Source organism: Jaculus jaculus, chromosome 14, assembly GCF_020740685.1.
Source record: "Jaculus jaculus isolate mJacJac1 chromosome 14, mJacJac1.mat.Y.cur, whole genome shotgun sequence".
Classification (NCBI taxonomy): domain Eukaryota; kingdom Metazoa; phylum Chordata; class Mammalia; order Rodentia; family Dipodidae; genus Jaculus; species Jaculus jaculus.
The window spans coordinates 6,856,196-6,882,808 of record NC_059115.1 but is presented as its reverse complement, the minus strand read 5'-3'; the positions used below and the strand labels follow the sequence as shown (position 1 = coordinate 6,882,808).

Here is a 26,613-nt window from a genome sequence, read left to right as displayed (position 1 = left end):
TAGGCACAAATTGAATGTTTCCATCTTAAAAGAATAAATGAGGGCTGGAGAGATGGCTTAGCACTTAATGTACTTGCCTGCAAAGCCAAAGGACCCAGGTTCAACTCCCCAGGACCCACATAAACCAGATGCATAAGGTGGTACATGTGTGTCTGGAGTTTGTTTCCAACAGCTGGAGGCCCTGACACACCCATTCTCTCTCTCTCTCCCTCCCTCCCTCCCTCCCTCCCTTCTTCCCTTCCTTCCTTCCTCTCTCTCTCAAATAAGTAAATAAAACATTTGAAAAAAGGGGGGGTCTGGGAAGATAGCTTAGCAGTTAAGGTGCTTGCCTGCGAAGCCTAAGGATCCACATTTGATTCTCCAGGTCCCACATAAGCCAGATGCACATGGTGGCGCATGTGCCTGGAGCTCGTTTCATTTTTTTTTCAAGGTAGGGTCTCACTCTAGTCCAAGCTGACCTGGAATTTCTTGTGTAGTCTCAGGGTGGCCTTGAACTCTCGGCGATCCACCTACCTCTGCCTCCCAAACGCTGGGATTAAAGGTGAGAGTCACCACGCACAACTTTTTTTTTTTTAAATAATAGTGAAAGCGCAAGAGACACAGAGAGGGAGCTGGCACACTAGGGCCTCAGCCCCTGCAATCAAACTCCAAATGTGTGTGCCACCTTGTGAGCATATGTGACCTTGAGCGCTTGTGTCACCTTATGTATCTGGCTTATGTGGGACCTGCAGAGTCGAACATGGGTCCTCAGGTTTTGCAGGCAAGCACCTTAACTGCTAAGCCATCTCTCTAGCCCTGACCCTCTTTTTTTTTTTTTTTTTTTAAAGAGATAATTTTATTTGGAAGCAGAGAGAGAGAAAGACCCACACACAGAATGGGCATACCAGGGTCTCTAGCCAGTGCAAATGAACTGCAGACAATGTGCTAGCCACGTGCATCTGGCTTAACATGCATACTGGTTGTTAGGCTTTGTAGGCCTAACAACTGCAGAGCCATTTCTCCAGCATGGACCCTCCTTCTTCAATATGAGTGTTGGGGTTGTAGGCATGCGTCATTGTACTCAGCAAAATCCCTGCATTTTTGTTTTTGTTTTTGGAGGTAAGATCTCATTCTAACCCAGGCTAACCCAGGTCTCACTCTGTAGTTCCAGGCTGGCCTCAAACTCAGAGATTAAGGTACAACTGGCAAAATCCCTGCATTTAAAAATATATATATTTTATTTATTTGTTTGACAGAGAAAGAGGGGAGGAGAGAGAAAAAATGGGCATACTAGGGCCTCCAGCCACTGCAAACAAACTCCAGATGCATGTGCCCTCTTGTGCATCTGGCTTACATGGGGCCTGGAGAGTCAAACTGGGATACTTTAACTTTGCAGCAAATGTCTTAACCACTAAGTCATCTCTCCAGCCCAAATCCCTGCATTTTTAAGATCAAGGTGCTTGTCTAATCACAGAACACCCTCAGTAAGACTAGCCTTAGAAGCACACACTGAACCCTTCCTCAGTATATGACAAGGAGCTTCTATGTTATTGCATTCAGTGTGTCTATCAAAACTTATATCCAGCCAGGCATGATGGCTCATTCCTACATTCCCAGCACTCATGAGGCTAACAAGAGGAATGCAGTGAGTTTGAGGCCAGCCTGGGCTACAGAGTGAGTTCTGGGTCAGCCTGGGTTAGAATGAAACCCTATCTCAAAAAATCAATAAAAGAAAGGAAAACTTACATCCATCCCCAGGGGGTGGGTAGTCCAACTCCCCAGCTGGTTTTTATTCACAGTTGAAACTTTAACTCCGTTCTAGGCCTCACAAAATAAGAGCAGTGTCCACACAAAGCCACAACAACCAGCCAATTCACTGAATCTAATGAAATAAGCCAATTCACAGGGGGGAACACAAACTGTCAAACTGGCTACTTGGTGCCTTATAGACCAAACAATGAGTGATTGAATTGGTTCGCTTTTCAATAGGTTGTCTTGTCATGTGGCAGCTACAAGTGAGTGAAACATTTTCTTTACCATTCTGTTTTGTCCTGTTTTAAAAACACAAAAATAAGAACATATCTCATAGAAGCATTATAGAATGGTCAATAATGTCTTTAAATGGTGGTCAGATACACCAAATTCAGCAATCTGCATGGGCCCCAGAGGCACAATTGAGGAGTAAGGCTCTGCAGTGTGCTTTTTGGCTTTAAAATAAGAGCCACTGGTCCCGATCTCGGCTTTGCAAACGCACAGCCCTGGGAGACAGAGGCCATGTGCAGCACCAGCGAGTTAGACAAAGCTCCATTCAAGGCTGCCCAAGTGCGATCACAGAGTTGCAATTTCATTCAGCGGAGTGCGGAAGGCTCCCACTGAGGGCGGGTTGCTGAATGGTTCCTCTGGGAAAAGGACCTAGAAGGAACGTCAGCTTTACAGTCTGCACTTTCATTAGGAGAGATGAAAGAGCGTCCCTCTCTCTGACTCCAGTTTTACAGTATAGCACTAATCTAGCAAATTAGCCAAGGGTGCTGGGTAGTTTTTGTTTCTCCCCATCACACTGGTACTCAGGGCATAGCTTCTCTTCATGAAGGCGGTTGCCAGGGTGAACACAGAGAAAGCAGCTAAGTCACTGAGGGTTAACCCTCACACCGAGAGAGGTGGCATGGTCAGAGGAGCAGTTATCTCCTCCCTAGGAGCAATGTGGTGCACCATCCCTCCTGCAGACCTTCTCTTCAGTCTACTCCCTCCAGGTCTAGTTCCATGATGGCACCAGCCAAGCAGCATCTTGCTCAGCCCTCACAACCCTCTGAAGAGCATGATTTCATCTTACAAAAGTGGCCCAACAGAGTGCCTCCATTTCCAGAGCCTCAGCTGCTAATCACATCCCCCATTCCACCTCAGCTACCCAACACAGGTTCTGTTCACAGGCCACCTTCCTGGAGCAGACAGATGATCCATTCTCAGCAGCTGGGTAGGTCTGGCTGCCCCATCTGAGTGCTGTGGCCTGGGACAGAGTGGGGCCATTTCTCTCAACAGACTTTAACCTAAGTTACTTTCCATGACCAACTGAAACTGAACTGCCTGGCTTCCCTTCTCATTTCAAATAAATGTTGTACTGCACTGCTTTTATCATTTAAATAAAAATCAAGGCTAGCCAGGTGTGGTGATGGCACACACCTTTAGTCCCAGCACTTAGGAGGGAGAGATAGGAGGATCACTGTGAGTCAAGGGCACCCTGAGACTACATACTGAATAGAAGATCAGCCTGGGCTAGAGAAAGACACTACCTCAGAAAAAGAAAAGAAAAAAAAAAAAAAGGTCAAATCCCATGGAGGGTGAATTACACTCTTTCTGCCCTGATGGCACCTTGTTCTTCCAGTAAAACAAGTGTCGTCTGAGGAGCAATCTTAACAGGAGGAGGCTTGATCAGCAGCAAAGCTTTCTCTCTCTGCACTGGGTGACAAAGCAGGCACATTCATTCCAAAGCACCATTCTCTCAGACAGGAAAAGGCAATGTCTCTTTCTGCTCACTCTTCTGAAGGAGAATCCTATGCTGAATGCTGGTACGTGATGGCAATTGGGCCAGAGGAATCATTCTTATCTGACTTAAGAGGCATGGCCCACGTGATTCAAGACAGGCCAAAAATTGGTATTTCTTCCCTGCTAACCCAGCAGCCTATGAGGCAGTGTCCTAGGCGAGGAAGCCTGGTCCCTAGCAGGAACACATCTAGCTGAGGCCCAGAGACCTGCTGTTCCTGCTAAGGCTGTACACAGTGTGAGCTCTGGAAAGTGTGGCTTGTTTGAGAATGTGTTTCTTTTTTGTTTTGTTTTTTCGCAGTAGGGTCTCACTCTGGCCCAGGCTGACCTGGAAGTAACTATGAAGTCTCAGGGTGGCCTTGAACTGGTGGTGATCCTCCTACCTCTGCCTCCTAAGTGCTGGTATTAAAGGCATGCACCCCCATGCCTGACTGAGAATGTGTTTTAAAAGCATCATTTGCAATATTAAAAATATCATCAGAAGTCAGGAAGGAAAAATAAAAGTCTTTTATAATTTGATGTGCTATTATGCCATCTTCCTAATTCTCAGGTGTGCCAAACACTCCCACAAATTAGAAATGTCAGCATTCAGATAAGTTGTTCCAGCAATAGATTTTACTGTGAGTGAGGAAGAAAAAAGCCAAAATGTTCAAAATGTTTAGATTCACTATCATTAAACAGGGAGCTTGGGGAAAATAGGGACAGGGTGCTTTCTGGGTTCCTAAAAGGGCTGTTTTTACTGGTCATTCTCACCAAGGTTTGAAGAATAAACTACTACAGGCAGACAGGACCCCAAGTGGAAAAGAAAGCTGTGGGAAGACCCGTGGAGGATCGTGGGACAGAACCCACACAATACTCCCTGTCTTTTCGGACAAAATACTGTTAAGGAAGCTCTGGCCAGTGGTAACTAGAGAGCACTCTCCATGTTCCAGGGTCACAGCGTGGGTCACAGCACGGGATAAAACAGTGCCACACTCCTCCACCACAAAGGGACCTGGACTGCCCACTGGCCTCCCATGCTTTTTGTCTGCTCAAGACAACCTGACCCCAGGACTTCCTGATAAGGCACACCTACTAACATCAGTTTCTAGCAACTTCCCCTCCCAATATTCTTTGTAATATTGCACCCAATCTGTATAGCATAATACATGCATGGGGTGTCATACTCCTATTGCAACAATGCATCAAGATGTTGTTCTGGGGGGGGGGGGAGATGACACTAGGCATGTTGGCGCACGCCTTTAATCCCAGCACTTGGGAGGCAGAGTAGGAGGATCATCATGAGTTCTTGGCTACCCTGAGACTACATAGTGAATTCCAGGTCAGCCTGGGCTAAAGACCCTACCTCAAAACAAACAAACAAACACACTAACAAACAAACAGTATTTCCCCTGAAGGGAAAAGTTAAGCAGTACTTTTCTGTCTCAAAGCCAACCTCAAGAGGACAGAGCACTGCTTATAGCTCTCTGCCCTGTGAACTGTAAGCCATGGTTCTCAGCGAGCGCACACTGCACCTGCTGCTGCATTTGGGCTCGAGGCCTAACGATTATAATGCTATTGATTTTTCATCCCTCCCTTTCCATCAGTGCCCCACTTGTGGTCCCTAAGAAGAAAATCTGAGGCTCTCACTGATGGCGGCAATCACTGACTGAAGGATGAAGTAATGGTGCTGAACACTGACTGCTCCGCTTCACAAATACAGGACAGGTTTTAACTCTCAGTGGTAAGGTTCAATTTCATTTCTGAACTTGAAGACCTTTCGTTGCCTTGTGTGCTCAGAGTATCATCCAGCTTCTCATGAATCTAAACTACTGCATTGGGGCTAGAGGGATGGCTTGGCAGTTAAGGTACTCACCTGCAAAGCCAAAGGACCCAGGTTCAACCCCCCACAACCCACATAAGCCAAATGTACAAGGTGGCACATGCATCTGGAGTTTGTCTGCAGTAGATGGAGGCCCTAGTGTGCCTTCTCTCCTTCCCTCTCTCTCCCTCCCTCCCTCTTTCTCTCTCAAGTAAAAACTAAAAAATTAAAATGCTGCATGTTTTGCAGATCAGCACAAAGAAGAATCAAGTAATAGATGGAGAGATGGTATATATAGTGATAAAAGATTAAGGAGTACAATTTTGCATTCCTGTGTTTAAGTGAAGGAAGCACACACTGACACTGGCTTGGTCACTTGTTATTGTTTTAGACTATACATCTCAGGCTACCTTTCTAAGACCCTAACTACACGAGACCTACCACTGGTAGCTCCATGGCAAACTGCTGACTAGTTAATGTTGGGCCAAAGAATAACTGCATGCTTGTGAGTATGTGCACTCTATCACACACACAGATTAATTTTTTTTTTTCAAACAATTTGCTCTTGAAAAGCCATCATCAATCAACTCCCACAGAGATGCTGAGCAAACACCTACTCTGACTCATCCTCACCCAGTGTTTTACCTTAGTATTCCTCCTTAGACTGCGAAGAATATTCCTCCTCCGCGGGTCCTCATCTGTTTCATATGGAATGACAGTGTTGTCCCCTTTATAGCCCTGGGATGCCTGGTCCTCCTCTTTCTTCCGGATGGGCCCCAGCTCATCATCACTGCCCACACTGAAGCTGGTGCGGTAACTGGCAAACCGCCCCAGCCGGGTGCATCTCGTCCTGTACAGCACAGGCTTGCTCACAATGGACACCTTGCGACCTCGCTCCAGAGAACTTGTATCCATCTCACTGTCGGAACCATTGCCACTGCCATTTGACTGGGCTTTGTTGATATTCCGGATGGTGATAATCTTGCCCTGGGTGCTGTCATGGGGCACTGAGTATATGTTTTCTTCTTCATTCCTTGGCTTGACCACAGCATCCATGGGCTCTGCATAGTCAGAAGGATCAAAGCCATCCTGGGGCAGCCAGGGGCTAGAGGACATAGACTTCCTCTGCCCATCCCTATGGCCTTGCTCTAGGTAAGACAGGTCCTTCGCGATGTCAAAATGAACAGGAGGCTTTGGTTTGACTGGTGGAGGTACTTTGTTGTTTAGTTTACTCTCGAAACTGCTCATGATGAAAGATAGCCCGTCGTTTCCCTCCAGTTCCATAGAAAGCTTGGAATGGTCTTTGGACAGTGAGGGCAGTGACGTGTCTTCCCGAAACAAGCTGTATGATGGAGGCTCGATGTCCTCTTCTGAGTCTTGCAGGTTCGAGTTACAGAGTGGTGACCCGGCCCGGGGGGAGTTGAACACCTCCTCAGTAGTGCTGCAGGCCTCAGCAACATTGTCATACATATGAGTGGCCTCAATTATGTTCTTTTTCTCTACCACATCTTTAAAAAATGGGTGAAAGAGTTCAAGTTTATGCTGGGGTTGGCTACAGGGGATGCTTGTGAACCTCCCATCGATTTCTTGCGCAATCTCCTCCCCCTCTGTCAGTTGCTCCCGACTTAAGTCATTGTCCAGGACATCGATAGTGCCATCAGTGAGTGCAACAAGCTGGATGGGGATAATATCCTGCACTTCACAAAGAAAGGCACGTAACATTGCCAAGGAGGCCTTACGTTTGGCTGAATAAAAAACAATGTACCCATGAACCAAGCGGCTCTTTCGGATGCTAAATGAGGAATGGTATGAAAGGACAGACAGTTCAATGCGCTTCTTGTGTAGTCCAATTGGAAGTTCAAGTAAAACAGAGTTGTTGCTTCCACAGTGAGAAGACTTACAGGTTTGGGACTGCAAGACAGGAGACAGTATGTCGTCTGCACTAAAGGGATCACCACACATCAGACACATGACAATTCGGAGGTCCACATCAGCCAAATCTTTGATGCTAGCAGTAGAACTAACCAGGTTTAAGTTACGCTTAGAGTCCAGGAGTCCCTTCAAAACTTGACTGATTTGCTTCTCATTAATGTTGCGTCCATAACCAATGCCAGCAGATGCAGGGTCTAGAAAGACGCACTGAAGTTTGCTAGCAATCTGCTGTCCTTGTTGTATTAAGCTGTGCAGGGTCTCTCCACTTGTATCTCCTCGCTTGTTAACTAGAATTAAGGTCAGGGGAAGGTGGACTAAGTGATTATCCCGCCTGCCTAACGTGGACTCTCTGCTCTTCTCTATACTCTCCACCACATAGGACAGTGACTCCTTTGAATTATACAGGCAGAGGCAGCCATGGGGCTGAAAGGTCGGTGTCTGGAAGGAATTCACAGGAAGTCTGACATTCCCCTCTATTGGCCTCAGGGAAAGCTCATACATTTTACCATCTATCACATACTTGTCATCATTTGTACAAAGAGCTCGAATTTCATTGGCCAACTCTCGGGCAAGGCCATCTTTGCCCAAGATAACTAAATTGATCCTATCAATATTGGGGTCAGAGAGTGAATTCTTCTGATTTCGGTCAGAGGGCCTGATGAACCGAGAGCTAATCAAGTGCTCAATCTTAGCATCCACACAAGCTGGGCAGCTGGGGCATGTCTCCTTTGTGGGGTGGTACACAAAATGAATGTGCTTCAAAATGAGGGCATCCCGCTCCGCTTGGAGCTTTTGTAATGCTTTAAATCGCTGTTCTTCACCTAGAACATCCTGAATGACACCCATCTTCTCCTTGCTAGGCTTGGCATCCAGCTCTAGCTCATAAAACAATTCTGAATATTCCAGAAGTAACTCCTGAAACTCTTCCTTTGCTCTATCTATAATTTGCTTTTGGTGCTTGCCATAGATTTCCATGTATACCGATTCTTCCAGCCACTGGTAGAAATCTTCATTCATAATAAAACTGCGGGCCTCCTCCCAAGGCTTCCCAGGAGTTATGAAAGGAGAAGTCTCCAGATTTTCTTTGAATGCCCTTCGCATCTCAGCTCTCTTCCTCTCATTCCTCAACTTTTCTAAGTGGGTCTCATACAGCTGCTCAGCAGGGGCAGTATCCATCAAGTCAAAGGGAATCCGCTCATTTTCCATGTTGTCAATGTGGCTGGTAGCATCCCATGGTGTCTCTTCAAGCACAACAAACCACTTCAAAAATTCTGGCTTGGTCTCTAGGAGTTTTTTGGCTTTCATGCAGCTTAGATGATCTATCTCATCCAGGTTGGGTATGAGGGCTTCAAAGGCCAGCGGCAGGGCTGCCAGGTACAACTTTCTTCTGCGCTCAATATGCTCATTCTTGAGGCGGTGGATGTGCTGCAGGAATAGCTTCTTGGCTTTCTGAGTCCCTTCCAGGTAGACATAGTCCTGATACTCTGGGGATACCTGCATCTTTCGGCTGATACTCAGCCAGTTCTCATTGTGGTTTTTCACAATACGGCTCACCAGCCACTCATATTTGTCTTTTGCCGTGGCGATCTGCTGACTCTGCTGCTTGAGAGCTTCAAAGTAAGGAATGATTTTCGTTTTTCCCCGACTCTTATCAATGAGTTGCACTAAGGTGCTGAAAGCCAAGTCCACGTTTACATTGGATCTCGCTGAGGTCTCGACAACCTGGAGGTTCTTTTTGCTTAAGGCAAAAGTATGTGCATCTCTAATGTACCGCTCAACGCCCTCATCACACTTAGTCAGGACTACCACTATGGGCTTTTTTGTTTTTGCAAGCTGATTGTAGAGATTGGATACAAACTTGAGCTGGTCATCAAAGTTTCTATTCATACCCCTGCTAACATCAATGCCCAAAAGGAAGCCATCAACCAGCAGCTTCCCATCAGGCATTTGTTTCTGCTCAAAGTCCTGTTCCAGCCCCAGCTGGTCAGTGCAAAAGTACATGAGTTTTTCAGCAGATGCAAGCTTAGTGGCAGCAGCTCTCTTGATGTAGGGCTGCAGAGCCGTGCTTCGATGAGGCTGGAAAGTCTGATCATCAATAAATTCAGTCTGCTCCACAATGTGCATCTTACATTCCACACAGTCCTCCAGGGAGCGGCTAACTTCTCCCCAGTAGAGAAAGTGGTCATTATTGACCACTCGTCCACCAAAGTCACTGGTGCTGAGGACAGAGGTATGGTCCAGGTGGAACTCATCAGCACTTGGGCGCACAAAGCGGTTGCACAGACAAGACTTCCCAATGCCGCACTGGCCTTTCTCCTTCTCAGTCCCAGACAATCCCACCACGCTGATGTTGTAGGTGGGAATGCGGACATCTTGCTTTCTTGCCATCATCATCGTCGACACATCCTGCCACACTCAGCCACTTTCAAGATCAGATGAGTGTTCTCCAGTGGAGTAGAAGGCTGGCTACTTAAGCATGGAAAGGGCCAGGTCCCATAGTGTGTGTTTGTATACCACCAGTACGATGTCAGTTTTTACCACTTCTCATTGCCAAATTGCCAACATTCTACCTAGATGGAGAGGGCAAAGACAGAAAAAAAAAAAATCAGCATGAGAACTGTAGAACTCAATTGTACCCACTGAACTATAATATGTATTTGATTTATTTTTATTGTATTTAACTTATAAGCAGAGACAAAAGAAAGTGAGGGACACACCAGAGCCTCTTGCTATTGTAGAAGAACTTCAGACGCATACGCCTGTGTACATCTGATTTTATGCAGCTAACTAGAGTCAAACTTGGGCCAGCAGGTTTTGCAAGCAAGTGCCTTTAACAACTAAACCATCTCCCCAGCCATATATACCCATATATGCACATACATATAGAGACATATATCTCTATATATCCTAACATGCTAGGTCTTATGCTAACTAGGTGAGGATATACATGATTAAGGCTGACTTTTATATTTCTTCAAAGACGTATGGTCTACACTAATACAGGAAGGCCTTAAACTCATGGTGAATCTCATGTCTCAGCCTCCCAAGTTGCTAGAATTACAGGTGTGAGTGACCATGGCCAGCTAAATGACTTTAATTTTTGATGCTGTCATACATGTATCTAATATATTTTGATTTTATTCTCTTCCCCTCCCACTAAAACCCTTCTTTCCAATTAATTCTCATCCTATTTTCATGCCTTGTCTCCCCCCGACCCTTTTGGACCCACTGAGTTAAATCAGGGTTGTCTGCATGAGAATGGGTGGGAAGTTATGTACTGGAGTGCAGGTATACTATCAGTGGCTCCACCATTGAAGACCACAATATTTCCTCTCCCAGCAACTACTTGCTGCCATTAGCCACGCTGAGATGAGTGGGGTCTTAGGAGCCCTTTCCCTTAACAAGGGTGCTGAGACCATTCAGTGAAGAAAGGACACCATATTCCAAAGAATACAGGTGGATCTTTACCTAATGCCAGGGGAAGAGGGCATGCCTAGCATGTACAAACACAGTGCTTGAGCTTCCAAAACAAAATCAGTTAAAACATACAAACTTGGCCAGGTGTGGTGGTGCACACCTTTAATCCCAGTACTTGGGAGGCAGAGGAAAGAGGATTGCCAGAAGTTTGAGGCCACCCTGAGATTACACAGTGAATTCTACATTAGCCTGGGCTACAATGAAACCCTACCTTGACCCCCCCCAAACAAAGATAAGTAATAATAATGGCAATAAAATACAGCTGGGCATGGTGGCACAGGCCTTTAATGCCAGCACTCAGGAGACAGAATTAGGAGGATTGTTGTGAGTCTGAGACCACCCTGAAACTACACGGTAAATTCCAGGTCAGCAAGACCCTACCTCAAAGCTTAAAAAAAAAAAAAAAAGACTAAGGGCTGGAGATAGCTTAGCTGTTAAGGAACTTGCCTGCAAATCCAAAGGACCTAGGTTCAATTCCCTAGGACCCACATAAGCTAGATGTACAAGGTGGTGCATACATCTGGAGTTCATTTACAGTGGCTTAAGGCCCTGGCGTGCCCATTCTTTCTCTCTCTTCCTCTCTCAAATAAATAATAAAATTAAGTTAAAATACTTTAAAAAGGAATAAAATAAACCAGTTACCAAAAAAAATGAAGATCATATGAATCCACATATATGAATAGTCAGAGACAGAAAGTGGGATGCTGGATGCCAAAGGCAAAGTTAAGGAGAGAATGGGGCACTGCATTACCACAGTAAAGTATGAAAATAGTTACAGAAATGGGCAGTGGTGATGACTGCACATTGAATTGTATACTAATAATAGTTAGCATGGTATATTTGTTTTCTTAATATGCTTTATTTATTTATTTTATTTATTTATTTAAGAGAGCAAGAGGCAGAGACGGGGGGGATGGGCGCACCAGGGCCTCTAGCCACTGCAAACAAACTCCAGATGTGTGCATCTGGTTTACGTGGGTCCTGGAGAATCAAACCAGGATCTTTAGGCTTTGCAGGCAAATGCCTTAACTGCTAAGCCATCTCTCCATGAACCCCCTTTTTTGGGCAAGCTTCATGTTTTTTTTTTAATATTTTTTAAAATTTATTTATTTATTTATTTATTTATTTGAGAGCAACAGACACAGAAAGACAGATAGAGGGTGACAGAAAGAATGGGCACGCCAGGGCTTCCAGCCTCTGCAAACGAACTCCAGACGCGTGCGCCCCCTTGTGCATCTGGCTAACGTGGGACCTGGGGAACCGAGCCTTGAACCGGGGTCCTTAGGCTTCATAGGCAAGCGCTTAACCGCTAAGCCATCTCTCCAGCCCAAGCTTCATGTTTTTTAATTGAATTTTACTTATTTGAGAGAGCGAAAGAGAAAGAGGCAGAGAGACAGAGAGAGAATGGGCACACCAGGGCCTCTAGCCATTGCAAACAAACTAGACACATGCGTATGTGGGTCCTGAGGAATTTAACCTGAGTCCTTTTGGCTTTACAAGCAAGCACCTTAACCACTAAGCCATCCCTCCAGCCCTAGCTTCATTTTTAAACAGTTCAGATTGAAATATTATGGGGAACAAGTCTAAAACATATGTAAGTAGTGGGGGAGGGGACATTTAGGAGGTTCACTGTGATTTCAAGGCCAGCCTGAGACAACATATTGAATTCTAGGTCAGCCTCCCCTAGAATGAGACTCTACCTCGGAAAAAACAAACAAACAAGCAAACAAAAACCCACCATTTATATTATGAACAAAGAATAATAAAATGTAGCAGGTGAATCTGGGTTAAGTAAGACATTCCTGTGAGCTATTTTCATTGTTGGGGCTTCCTTTAAGTTTGCAATTATTTCCAAATTAAAGAAAACATCTTGAGTATGAATATGGGACAGTGTCTGATAAGAACGTGAAACTGTGAGGACAAGTTATGTGCTATGTCCAAATACTGCAGTGAGTACAAAGCACATTCAAGGGTTCTGAAACCCAGTTTTTTAAGACTTTTCAGAACTTCCTCCCCAAACCCGCCAGCAGTGTGTCAGGTGATTCCTAGAAGCATTCGGCCTTCAGTCAAAGGGAGTAGAATATATAGGACTGTTTCCTACCCAGAACAAAAGCCAGCTAGTAAAGAGGGTATGGAGAGAAGAAAGAGGAGAGAAGGGAGGGGAGGGGAGGGGAGGAAAAGAAGAGAAGGAGAAGGAGGAGGAGAAGGAGAAGGAGAAGGAGAGGAGAGGTGTGGACTAGACTGACGAAACACTTTGAATAATATAGATTCCTTCCCCAGGGCCATGAGGAAGCACAAATGTGGTTGAAAGGTGGCAATTTAAAGGATCCAAAGTTTTTTGTTGCTGTTGTTTGAGGTAGGGTCTTACTCTAGCCTAGGCCCACCTGAAATTCACTATGTAGTCTCAAGGTGGCCTCGAACCTCCTACTTCTGCCTCGCTCGTGCTGGGATTAAAGGTGTATGCTACCACACCCAACTTTATTTATTTAACTTATAATCTTCATTAATTTTTAAATTTAATTTATTTGAGAGAGGGGAAGAGGCAGATGAAAGAGAGAGAAAACGGGCACCAGGGCCTTCAGCCACTGTAAACACACTCCAGATGCATGCGCCACCTTGTGAATCTGGCTTTATGTGGGTATAGGAGGGAATGGAACCTAGGCCTTCAAGCACTATAAACAAGTGCCTTTGACCACTGAGCCATCTCCTCAGTCCCCAAATTTTGTTTTTGTTTAAGGGATCCAAGTTTTAACAGTTTAAGTAACAAACTGTTATCATGGTGTCATACAGCCTTTAGCAACTTTTCAGCTGTAATAATTTTTTGGTTTCTTTGAGGTAGGGTCTCACTCTGGCCCAGGCTGACGTGGAATTCACTATGTAATCTCAAATTGGCCTTGAATTCATGGTAATCCTCCTATCTCTGCCTCCCAAATGCTGGGATTAAGGTGTGTGCCACCACACTCAGCTCCTTTTTAAAAAATTTATTATTTTTTAATTTTAATTTTGTTTTGTTGGTTTTTTGAGGTAGGGTTTCACACTGGCCCAGGCTGACCTGGAATTCACTATGTCTCAGTGTGGCCTTCAACTCATGGTGATCCTCCTACCTCTGCTGGGACTAAAGGCTATATCACCATGCATGCTGGGCAAGTAGAATAGTCTTTTATTGCCTCAACATGCATAGATAGTCCTCTGGCTCCTCATTTACTCACATACTGAAGTGTTACTGTGTGACTGGCAAATGAACAGAGTTCTGAGGCAAAGAGGATTATTTAAAATAAACAAGCAAAACAATTTTGCTTTTGAATCTCATTTTATCTTTTAAATTTCTTTTATTTGATAGAGTGGAGAATGGGTGCCATCAGGGCCTTCAGTCACTGCAAAGGGATATCCAGATGACTATGCTCCCTTGTGCATCTGGCTTACATAGATCCTGGCTTTGCAGGTAAGTGCCTTAACCCCTAAATCATCTCTCCAGCCCTTGAATCTCATTTACATCTGGTGGTAGGAATGTATCATTTCCACAACCTTCATAGTTTTGTGGGTCCTCATAGAAATGTTTGGAAATCAAATCAGCACACCTGATTTTTTGTTTTGTTTTTGTTTGTGATACTGTGGGTAGAACCCAGGACCTTGTGCATGCAAGCTCTGTATAGCTGAGCCATGCCTTCATTCTCTAATTGGTGGAGCCTAGATCTAATGCTGAGCCATGCCCCCAGCCCTTCACTGGTGGGTGTTAGGCACATAGCTAGTCTTGCTTTTAGATCTCTCTCTAGTACATTTATGTGTTATGTATGTATGGTGTTCACACGTATACACATGTGCACATATACACGTAGGCCAGAGGACAAGCTTGGGTGATAAACCATCCGGCCAGCCTGCCCCACGGATTCTTGGGACTCCAGCTGTCTCCACCTCCCCAATGCTAAGATTACATGTGTCTGGCTACTGGGGATCCAAGTAGTTTACATAGTGGACTATCACCCCAGCATCTCACATACCCTTTTTATTATTATTAATTTTTGTTTGTTTTTAGAGAGAAAGAGAGAATTGGTGTGCCAGGGCCTCAGCCACTGAGTCACCTAGTGGGCATATGCGACCTTGCATTTGCTTCACCTTTGTGCGTCTGGCTTACATGGAATCTGGAGAGTCAAACATGGGTCCTTTGGCTTCACAGGCAAGCACCTTAACTGCTAAGCCATCTTTCCAGCCCATCAAATAACCTTTTTTTGGGGGGGGGGGCTGGTGGTTCAAGGTAGGGTCTTGATCTACAACTTTGCCTCCTGAGAGTAAAGGCATGTGGCACCATACCTGGCGAGAGAGAGAGAGAGAGAGAGAGAGAGAGAGGGAGGGAGGGAGGGAGGGAGGGAGGGAGGGAGGGAGGGAGGGAGGGAGGGAGGGAGGGAGGGAGGGGGAGGGAGGGAGGGAGTGTGTGTGTGTGTGTTTTCCCCTATGGTAGGGTCTTACTCTAGCCTAACCTGCCTGACCTGGATTTCACTATGTAGGTTTTATTGTTTGTTTTTAAAAACAGTGTTTCACTATGTAGCCTTGGCTGGCTTTGATCCTCCTGTCTCTGCCTCCTGAATACTATAATTATAGGCTACCTACACCATGCTCAGCTTTTTACATTTTATTTTGAGAGAATACCTCACAGGCAAGCCTTGAACTGGAATTCCTCTCTCCCTAGCCTCTAAGTAGCTGCAATTACAGGTGTGGAATGGATTGAATCAAGTGTCCATTTACTCCTGTGCTCTGAATGCTTGGTCCCCAGCTTGTGGTAATTTAGGAGGTGGAGCTTTGCTGAAGGAGGCCTGTTGCTGGGAGCAGACCTTGCGGTTTATTAGCTCTACCTGGCCAGTGTTAACTGGCTCATTCTTCTGCTGATGTTCCACCTGATGTTGGTAAGGAGGTGATGTCCAATTTCTGCTCATGCCATGCTTTCCCCTACCATCATGAAACTTCCCCTCCAGATTGTAAGCCAAAACAAAAAAACTTACATGCAACAGATGCTTTTGGTCAGGAGCTTTGTCCCAACAAGAAGGTAACTAAAAACCCGGCGTAGTGGAATATGTCTATAATCCTAGCACTTGGGAGGCAGAGGTAGTTGGAGTTTGAGGCCACCCTGAGACTACATAACGAATTCCAGGTCAGCCTGGGCTAGAGTGAGACCCTTCCCTGAAAAACAAAAAAAGAAATGGAAACTACAGAAGGTAACTACAACCAGGTAAGAACTCCCAGGTGTGATCATATCTCACCTGATTCTGACTGATAAAGGTGGCAATGAATGGGTGGGAGGCACAGCTCTCACTGTGACAGTAACCTCAAGAAGCCACAGGCCTCTTCTAAACATCATCTTCCATGGACAACCCAGAGAACAAAAGCTACAGAAGGCTGGGTGTGGTGGCATATGACTAATCCCAGCAAAGGTAGAAGGAGTGCCATGAGTTTGAGGCTACCCTGAGATTACACAGTAAATTCCAGATCAACCTGGGCTAGGGTGAGACCCTACCTTGAAACAAAACAAAAACCTACAGAAACACAGCATGACTAGACAGATGTAGGATGTAAAAAGTGCCAGACTCATTTCAAAACAGAAACCTCAAGGGTAATGAACAAATGCCTCCAAATATGATGCAAGGCAACACCAGACCTCATTAGAAATAGGCAGGGTGGACATCTGTCAGAGAGAAAGCCATCCCCAAACTCCACATCACTCACTCACTCACACATGAACAATATCCTAAGATGGTTATCAATTATCATAAGTGTGCTTACAACCAATCCTTTCAAATACCTGAACAGGAAAGCTGGATGTGGTAAGGATGACTGTGAGTTCAAGGCCACTCTGACAATACGGAGTGAATTCCAGGTCAGCCTGGGCTAGAGTGAGACCCTACCTCGAAATAACAAACAACACAAAAATCAATGTGTTGCACATGAGTCTGCAGTATACATAATATGTTTCAAGTTTCACAAAACTTAGGTTTGACAGGGTTGGAGAGGTGTTGTTGAGGTAGCTTAAGAAAGTTAAGGGTGCTCACCTAACAGGATCTGGTGGGTCTCAAGTTCTCTCACTTCACCAATCTTGACACCTGGCAATACCAGCTCTCCCTGAAGTGACTGCTACATGCACTGGCAAATCATCCCTTGTCTGTGACTCACTTTCCCTCTGTAAAGTGGGTATAATAACCTATCCTTTCCTAGAAACCTCAGGGGAAAGGGGGGAGGATAGTGGGATGGTTCAGTGGATAAGAGTGCTTAATATGCAAGTCTGAGGACCTGAATTCAATTCCCAGCACCCCCATTAGAAAAAAAAAAATGGAGCCGGGTATGGTGACGCACACCTTTAATCCCAGCACTTGGGAGGCAGAAGTTGGAGGATCACCATGAGTTTGAGGCCACACTGAGACTACATAGTGAATTCCAAGTCAGCCTGGGCTACAGCAAGACCCCTCCTCAAAGAAGAAAGAAAGAAAAAAAGAAAGAGAAAGAGGAGAAAAGAAAGAAAAAAAGAAAGAAAGCAGGCTGGAGAGATGACTTAGCGGTTAAGGTGCTAGCCTGCAAAGCCGAAGGACTTAGGTTCGATGCCCCAGGTCCCACCCAAGCCAGATGCAGATGGCACATCTGTCTGGAGTTTGTTTGCAGTGGCTGGAGGCCCTGCTGTACCCATTCTCTATCTGCCTATCTTTTAAACAAATGGAGCTGGGTATGGTGGCACACACCTTTAGTCCCAGCACTTGGGAAGCAGAAGTAGGAGGATCACTGTGAGTCTGAGGCCACCCTGAGCTAGAGGAAGGCCTTAACTTGAAAAACAAGCAAGCAACAACAACAAAAAGGCAGGGGCACACAGGCTGGAGAGATGGCTCAGTGGTTAAGTAACACATGCATTTGGAGTTCAGTTGAAGCAGCTGGAAGCTCTGGTGTGCCCATTCTCCGTGTATGTGTATGCAAATAAATAAATAAAAAAATTTGAATAAAGGGCATAGCTGGAAATATCATTAGGCCCAGCAGGATAATCACCAGAGTTCACTGGTTATTCATTCTCTGGCTTTTGCACTTTGTGCACATTGGGCATGTGCACAATATACACTTGCACACACATGCCTGACCGAAAAATAGATACACAGACAGACAAAAATATTGGATCAATTTTGAGGTAAACTAAAATGCATTATGCATTCAATACCTTGTTTAGTTATTTTATTTATAAATGTTTTTTAGTATTTTATTTTTATTTATTTGAGAGAAAGAGGCAGAGGGGGGGAGAGAAAGAAGGAGAATAGGTGCACCACAGCCTCCAGCAACTGCACATGAACTCCGGACACATATGCACCTTGGGCATCTGGCTTACATGGGTACTGGGAAATCAAATCTGGGTCCTTTGGCTTTGCAGGCAAGGTTTTTAAAATTTTATTTATTTTTTTTTTTTTCCCGAGGAAGGGTTTCACTCTAGTCCAGGCTGACCTGGAATTAACTATGTAGTCTCAGGGTGTCCTTGAACTTGCAATGATCCTTCTACCTCTGCCTCCTGAGTACTGGGATTAAAGGTGTGTGACACCATGCCCGGCCAGGCAAATTTCTTAACCACAAAGCCATTATCTCCAGCCCCTTAGTCCATTTTAGCTCTTAGGCTTTTGTTTTAATTTTTTTAAGTATTTATTTAAGGGATGGAGGGAGGGAGACAGAGAATGAATGGGCATGCTAGGACTGTCAGCCACTACAAAAAAAACCTCCAGGTGCATGCACCACCTTGCACATCTGGCTTTCATGGGTCCTGGGGAATCAATCCTGGGTCCTTGGACTTTGCAGGTACGCTCCTTACGGCTAAGCCATCTCTCTTGCCATTTTTTTTTTCCTTTTAAATGAATGCACACTGTCTATGGAGAACACCTGTAGATGGTGGGAAGGAGGGACGCCCTGTACCAACCACATCATGGCTATCACTGGCTGGGAGCTGGGCCCAGAGAGCACAGGAAGAACTGAGGGGTGGGCTTCCCATAACTTGCTGAACATCTCAGAGTGAAGGAACACGAGAACAAAGTGGCCTTTGCCTTTCAAAAGCAGAGGTTAGCACCCTATATTCACTACAGCTAGGAAATGGAACCAGTCTAGATCTCCCTCAACTGATGAGTGGATAATGAAGATGTGGCACATTTACATGATGCAGTTCTACTCAGCAGTAAAGAGAAATGAAGTTATGAAATTTGCAGGAAAAATGGATTGATCAGGAAAGGATTATACTTATTGAGGTAACCCAGGTCTAGAAAGCCAAATGTCACATGTTCTGTCTCCTATGTGGATCCTAGCTACAAATGATTGGACTTCTATGTGAGTAGGAATAACTCAGTAGCAGAGGCCAGTAAGCTAAAAAGGAGATATAAAGGGAATGCAAAGGGATGGAGGGGCCACTTAATAGAATGGTATTGTATATATATATATAAGTAGAAGAGATTAAGGAGGTAAATTGTTACTAGAAAATTTTCAGCTGGGCATGGTGGTGCCCGCCTTTAATCCCAGTACTCGAGAGGCAGAGGCAGGAGGATCACCATGATCACCATGAGTTCGAGGCCACCCTGAGGCTACATAGTGAATTCCAGATCAGCCTGAGCTAGAGTGAGACCCTACCCCAAAAAACCAAAATAAAAGAATTTTCAGGGCTGGAGAAATGGCTTAGCGGTTAAGTGCTTGCCTGTGAAGCCTAAGGACCCCGGTTCGAGGCTCGATTCCCCAGGTCCCATGTTAGCCAGATGCACAAGGGGGCGCACGTGTCTGGAGTTCGTTTGCAGAGGCTGGAAGCCCTGGCGTGCCCATTCTTTCTCTCTCCCTCTATCTGTCTTTCTCTCTGTGTCTGTCACTCTCAAATAAATAAATTGAAAAAAAGAAAGTATTAAAAAAAAAAGTTTTAAAAATAAAAAAATAAAAAAAAAAAAAGAATTTTCAGTGCCAGGGATGGGATACCTTCCAGTGAGCTGTTGGCCAGGGAGGTCACTAATATCCCCAAAACATTACAGGCCATTGCCAAGGCTCTTGGTTTCCCACCAAGAATAGATGGTAAGACCCTATTGCTGAAGACTCGATACAATTGGGCTACAAGGTCACTGAGAAATCCTGCTGGAACTGAGCTGAAAACCTCCTCCATGTAGACCAGCTGACAGCTGAAAAAAAACTACGATGCGTGCAGTTCAATGGGGGAGAGAGAAATCACCAGTGGAGATACTCAATAGTGGATACTACAAGCTTTATATGTGGCCAGCCAGGCCAAATGAGCCAATGGGTGCAATAGTGTCATGTCTGTTAAGGGGGAAACCAACTGTCCTCTAATTGGACTGGAGGCCCACTCCATGGGAGGGAATACATCCCTCATACTGAAAACCTACAACACAGGTAGTCATGATCCCTAGGGGTGCAACGTCTGCAGCTGTTTGGCTAAATGTATATACTATGCTCACCAAACTGCCCAGTAAGCACTTCTCTTAATGTTCATACCCATATATTAATGCTACTCTCACTTTTGGTTAGAGAAGCTTCTCTTTTCAGATGGCAGTGACCTGGGAATGACTCAGAAGGCACTATGATGCTGAGAAGTGACAGAGGAGTGCTCAGCATTGAAATATCTCTATCACACCTCCCAAGGCTCAGGGTCTAATGCAGAAGAGGTGGTGAAAACAACGTGCTCCTCCGGACACAAAATGGCCTGGATATCCATGACCTCACAGTGCCTGACACTACCTACACAAGACCATCATAATAGGAGGAAAAGATCATGACATCAGAATAAAAGAGACACTGATTGAGATGGGGAGGGGATATGATGAAGAGTAGAGTTTCAAAGGGGAAAGTGGGGGGGGGGGACATTACCATGGGTCTACAATTATGGAAGCAGTCAATAAAAATATAAATTAAAAAGTTTTTAAATAATTTAAAAAAAGAGGCTAGGAGGAGACTACTAGAAAAAAAAAGGAAACTAAGAAATATCCTTTAGTTATAATTTTTAATGACAAGATAGTCTTATTTACCTGTAGAAGGACAGGCAAAAATAAATTAATTTTCAAGATCTTACTGACATGAATACATACATGATTATTTTAGGGGGCAGTTTTCAAGATGGGGTCTTGGTCTAATACAGGTTGACATGAAATTCATCATGTAGTCTCAGTGTGGCAATCTTCCTACTTCATCCTCCTACCTCGGCCTTCCAAGTGCTAGGATTAAAGGTGTGCACCATCATGCCCAGCTTTTATTTTTTGGGGGGGGGTGAATATATTTTAATATTATTTTCTCTAGCCCAGGCTGACCTAGAATTTACTATGTAGTATAAGGATGGCCTCAAACTCACAGAGATCCTCCTACTTGGCCTCCCGAGTACTAGGATTAAAGGTCTGATGGTTTTGTTTTTTGTTTTTGTTTTTCGAGGTAGGGTCTCACTCTGGACCAGGCTGACCTGGACTTCACTATGTAGGCTCAGGGTGGCCTTGAACTCATGGTGATCCTCCTACCTCTGCCTCTCGAGTGCTGGGATTAAAGGCATGCACCACCATGCCCGGCTCTGATGTTGTTTTGAGACAGTTTCTCACTATGTAGCCTGTGATATCCTTGAACTCAAGATCCTCTTGCTCAAACTCCAGAATGCTGGGCATCACAGGTATGTGCCACATGCCCAGTTGGAACTGACATTTTAAATCTAGAATTCTGATGACAATTAAAAAGCTACCAAAAAATTTAAAATGAGAATTAGGTGGCATAAAAATAGTTAATATTTGGGCACCTGGTAACGGTCTGCCTGTTAGAAACCTAATAGATTCCTGGGCATAAGTATACCCTCAGCTTTGATGTCCGGATAATGTAGTTTTACTAGTTCCTAAACTGGACTGGTAAAACAAAGACTGCTATAAATCTGAAGATGTCTGAAACACTTGGTTTAAGGGAAATAACTAAGTGCTTGGTCACATACACATTCAATGTTTCTAAGAAGGGAGCAGAAAAATAGCTGAGCCGGGCGTGGTGGTGCACACCTTTAATCCCAGCACTCAGGAGGCAGAGGTAGGATTGCCGTGAGTTCAAGGCCACCCTGAGACTCTATAATGAATTCCAGGTCAGCCTGGGCTAGAGTAAGACCCTACCTTGAAAAACAAAACAACAAAAAAAAATCCAGAAAAATAACTGAGTCACTAAATTATCTGAAGGCCAAAAGTAAAGAGAAAATAGAAGACAAGGCATATCCACAACTTACAATGTCTGCAGGGTTTAAGTCTGGTGTGTGAAATGGTATTCCTAGTGGGCAACTAAAAGACTAGAACAGAGAAATCTTAATATACATTCCAATAATTTTTCCAATACTAGCCCTTTTAAAAACCAAGGAGGGCCGGGCGTGGTGGCACATGCCTTTATCCCAGCACTCGGGAGGCAGAGGTAGGAGGATCGCTGTGAGTTCGAGGCCACCTTGAGACTACAGAGTTAATTCCAGGTCCGCCTGGGCTAGAGTGAGACCCTACCTCAAAAAAAAAAAAAAAAAAAAAAAAAAAAACACCAAGGAGGGGGCTAGAGAGATGGCTTAGCAGTTAATGTACTTGCCTGCAAAGCCTAAGGACCCGAGTTTGATTCCCTAGTACCCATGTAAGTCAGATGCACAAAGTGGCACCTACATCTGAAATTCAATTTGCAATGGCTACAGGTCCTGGCACACCCATACTAACTAACTCTCTGTATCTATCTGTATTTCTCTGCTTGCAAATAAACAAACAAAATATTAAAAAACAAAAACAAGGAGGTACATAAAACAGAGGGAAGATAAAAAAACAGTATCCTTTAAAACTAACTCCCACCCATCAACACCTATAATCCTAGCACTTGGAAGGAGGCAAACCTAACCATAAATTAATAAATAACCAACCAACCAAATGTTTGACACAAGCATACATGGCAATAAAACAAAATGCAAATGTTTGTGTGCTTGTAAGATCGAATGGGACCATTTTCTTTTTTTAATACTACAAAATAGTCAAGAGCAAGAAGCAGACCCGGCGTAGTGGCACATGCCTTTAATCTCAGCACTCGGGAGGCAGAAGTAGGAGGATCGATCGCCATGGTTCAAGGCCACTCTGAGAATACACAGCGAATTCCGGGTCAGTCTGGGCTAGAGTGAGACCCTACCTCAAAAAAAAAAAAAAAAGTAAGAAGCAGTACATGTTCCCAAGAGAGTACCAGAAATGGCACTGTGATTGGAGGTTACTATGACTGCCAGGGCTCACATGTCAACAACTCTATCAGGATGTGCGTGGAGGTCCATCTCCCTTCTAGCTTAGCTGTTCTCCCTGCCTCCTCATAGCAGGAAATCACTCCTGACCTCTGATCCCAGAAATTCTCATAAAACAGAATACTGGGCTGGACAGATGGCTCAGTGGTTGGAGTACTTGCCTGCAAAGCCTACTGACCCAGTTCAATTTCCTAGTACTCATGTAACGCCAGATGCACAAAGTAGCACACGCTTCTGGAGTCCATTTGCAGTGTTTAGAGGCCCTGGCATGCCTATTTCATCTCTTTCTCCTTGCAAATAAATACATAAAAATAGTTCTAAAAAAAAGACACAGAATTCTTATTACTATCCATAATAAAAATTACATACACTAAACATGAGAATATGTAACAATCTCTGAAAACACAATCATATACCAAAAAATATCACCAACCAACACTATACAGAAATTCTTTCATGGGGCTTAGTAGCAAACAAACAAAATAACTGCCACCACAATGTTCCTTACTCCCAACAGTGGAAAGAAATGGAAACACAATGTAGGCAACATGACACAAAGAGCATCTCTTGGAGGACATGGTTGCGCAGGTTGCACACTAGGGAGGCAGAGGTAGGAGGCCCACCCTGGGACTACATAGTGAAATACAGGTCAGCTTGGGCTAGAGTGAGACCCTACCTCAAAAAAAAAAAAAAATCATCTCTTAAACATACCTCCTTAATACCACAATGACCCTAATTTTCTGAGTAGTTTTCAAAGCCATGGATTACCATGAGATCCAAGAGAAATGTCTGTGTTAAGTAGATATGAAGAGATTCGGGGGACTGAGGCGCTAAAGGCAGGCATCTATGTAGGAAGCAACTTCTCCCTGTCCATGCAAGACAGAGGCACCAGAGAGGGATTTCCAGAGATACTTTCCAAGCAGGCCATAAGTAAAGATGCGCACACTAACCAGGCATCATGGCACATACTGTGATCCCAGCACTTGAGAAGTAGGATAGAAAGTTTGACGATGTTTGAACAACTGAGACCCAGTCTCAAAACAACAGACAGAAAGTTAACTAGCTAGCTAGCTATCTGGATGGATGGGTGGATGGATGGATGGGGGCTAGAGAGATGGCTGGGCTTGCTTTCAAAGCTTCCCAGCCTGGGTTCAATTCCCAAACCACCCATATAACTAAAAGTGGTTCAAGCATCTGGTGTTTGTTTGCAGAGGAAAGATACCCTGGCACATGTACACATGCAAATAAATAAAGTTAATTAAAAAATAATAAAATAAACCAGGCATGGTGGTATATACCTTTAATCCCAGCATTTGGGACGCAGAGATAAGAGGATCACTGCCTGTGACTACAAAGTAAGTTCCAGGATAGCTTGGTTACAGTGAGACCCTACCTCAAAAAGAGAAAGAGAGAGAGAGAGAGAGAGGGAGATGGAGAAAGAGAGGGAAAGAAAAGGAAAGAGAAAAAAAATTAAAATGACATGGAGGGTATTTCAGTGGTAAGGTGCTTGTCTATTGTGCTATAAGCCATAGCAGTCAATCTTTAAAATCATAAGGGTATAGGGAAGCAAAAGTAGTCAGACATGACAGGCATACCTAGATTCCAGGACACAGGTGGTAGAGGGTAGGAAGATCCCTTAAGGTTTGACGTCAGCCACGGTGAGACCAAAATCAGCGGCTGGGGAGGTGGCTCAGGGGTTAAAGGTACTTGCTTGCAAAGCCCAAGACTCAATTTTCAAGCACTCACATGCATTTGTAACCCCAATACAGCTATGACAATGGGAGGTGGAGCCAGGAGAAAGTTGAGGGTCAGCTAAACTGAAGGCTTGCAGTCTGGCATTTCATCTGCAAGAGATCCTGTCCAAATTAAGTGGAGTAGACTCATTTTAAGTTGACCTCTGACCTACACACACATCATGGCATGTGTACGTTCACACATGCAAATATGTAATTAAAAAAAATTAACTCTCCAAAGCAGGGCATGGTGGTGCACGCCTTTAATCCCAGCACTTGGGAGGCAGAGGTAGGAGGATCATGGTGAGTTCGAGACCACCCAGAGACTACATAGTGAATTCCAGGTCGGCCTAGGCTAGAGTGAGACCCTACCTCGAAAAGAGAGGGAGGGAAGGAAAGAGAGAGAGAGAGAGAGAAATTAACTCTCCAGACATGAATCGTGTATTCATTATCCCACAGTGGTTGCTGGTACCCCCCAACAAAAACATTATTGCAATCTACTGCAAATGACAACATTCTGTGTCAGTTTGTGTGGAAAACCATAGATTTACAAAGGAAGAGAATGTTGCTGCTGACAACTGCCACTAATACAAGCTACCAATGCCTGAATTCTCACAGCCAGGGAACCTTGGACTTAAGGTATAGGAAATCTCTGAAATGGGACATTGGATCTTTAGAGTAACTGAGTTAAGTGTTAGCCATCTGCTCTTGAAACACATAATCTCATAAACAAATGAGCTTGGACACTGGCACGAGCACTCAGCTGCAGCCCATCCTCTGCAAACTACAGAGAGCCCAGACAGAACACTAGGAGTCACAAGGCTTCAAACACTGGTAACTCTAACATCTAGTATGAAAATAATCCAGCCCAAGGTTAATTTTTTGAAGAGCTTCTATGAAAGATCCTGACACTTCATTTACAAGTTTTGCAAATGGCCCTCCTGCCTGCTGGATTCAAGGGTGGGAGAACAAACCACACTGCTCTTACCATTTCAGCCAGCCCAGGACAAATTCAAGCCTTTCTTCCAGCTTTACACAGGTCTCAGGCTTTTAGGCATACCAAACTCTACAAACTAATACTTAAGCAACAACATTTCTAAGCCAAGTAATTCAGAGACTGGAATCGGATTCCCATGATGAATGAAGGGTATATGGTTTTAGCAAAGGTACTTCCTTAAACTTTATCCTGGGCCGCAATCTAGCTATAGAATTCTAGTCAAACTATCTGATCAAAGTACAAGCCAAAAATAAAAAAAGACAAAACCAAAGCTCAGAAAGTGTTCTCACTGATGCAGCAAAATTTCTCTGGGTTTCTTAATAATGCATGTCTTTTTGTATGCTAATCAGCTAATGGCTACAAAATCCTAGGTAGCTTTAGGATGGGGGCAGCCCATAGAGAAAATCAGGGAAGGATTAAATTAGGATCTGTACCCCTGGGAAGGAGAGAGCAACTGACTATGTAATGACTTTGTAATGAAGCCCCCATAAACACTAAGAGCAAAGCTGGGTAATCACCTAGATTCTAGATAGCTACAAACACGACCTCTTCAACTGTAGATTTTGCAATTTTCCTCATAATAAACAGGTCAACATTTCAGTATTTCCCTATGTTCCATAAACCTTGGTAGCAAATTAATTAAGCCTAAAGAAGAGGTTGTGGGAACGTTGATTTATAGCTAGTCAGAAGCACACATAAAATAAACACCGGGACTTGCATGAGAAGTAGGGGAGAGATCTTGAGACTAAACCCTGACTAACCCTATGGGATCTGACAGTTTTTTCAGGGATGAACTGAATCTGGCATTTGCTGCAGAGTCCATTGCTTGCTTGAATTGGGGGAAGGACCCCTGCCCTTGGCTTCCAGTGTCAGAACCAAGTTGTGACAGTACACTGGTAGAACTGAG

General features: G+C 44.5%; 1 protein-coding gene across 1 annotated transcript in view; it reads right to left on the bottom strand.

The window, feature by feature from the left end:
* Arhgap35 (Rho GTPase activating protein 35) overlaps window positions 1–26,613 on the bottom strand; it is a 182,227-nt gene that overhangs the window by 78,078 nt on the left and 77,536 nt on the right. The window contains exon 2 of the mRNA XM_045133246.1: window positions 5,963–9,819. Within this exon, the coding sequence (XP_044989181.1) occupies window positions 5,963–9,643 (3,681 nt within the window). The 5' untranslated portion in view covers window positions 9,644–9,819. The remainder of the gene's footprint in view (window positions 1–5,962; window positions 9,820–26,613) is intronic.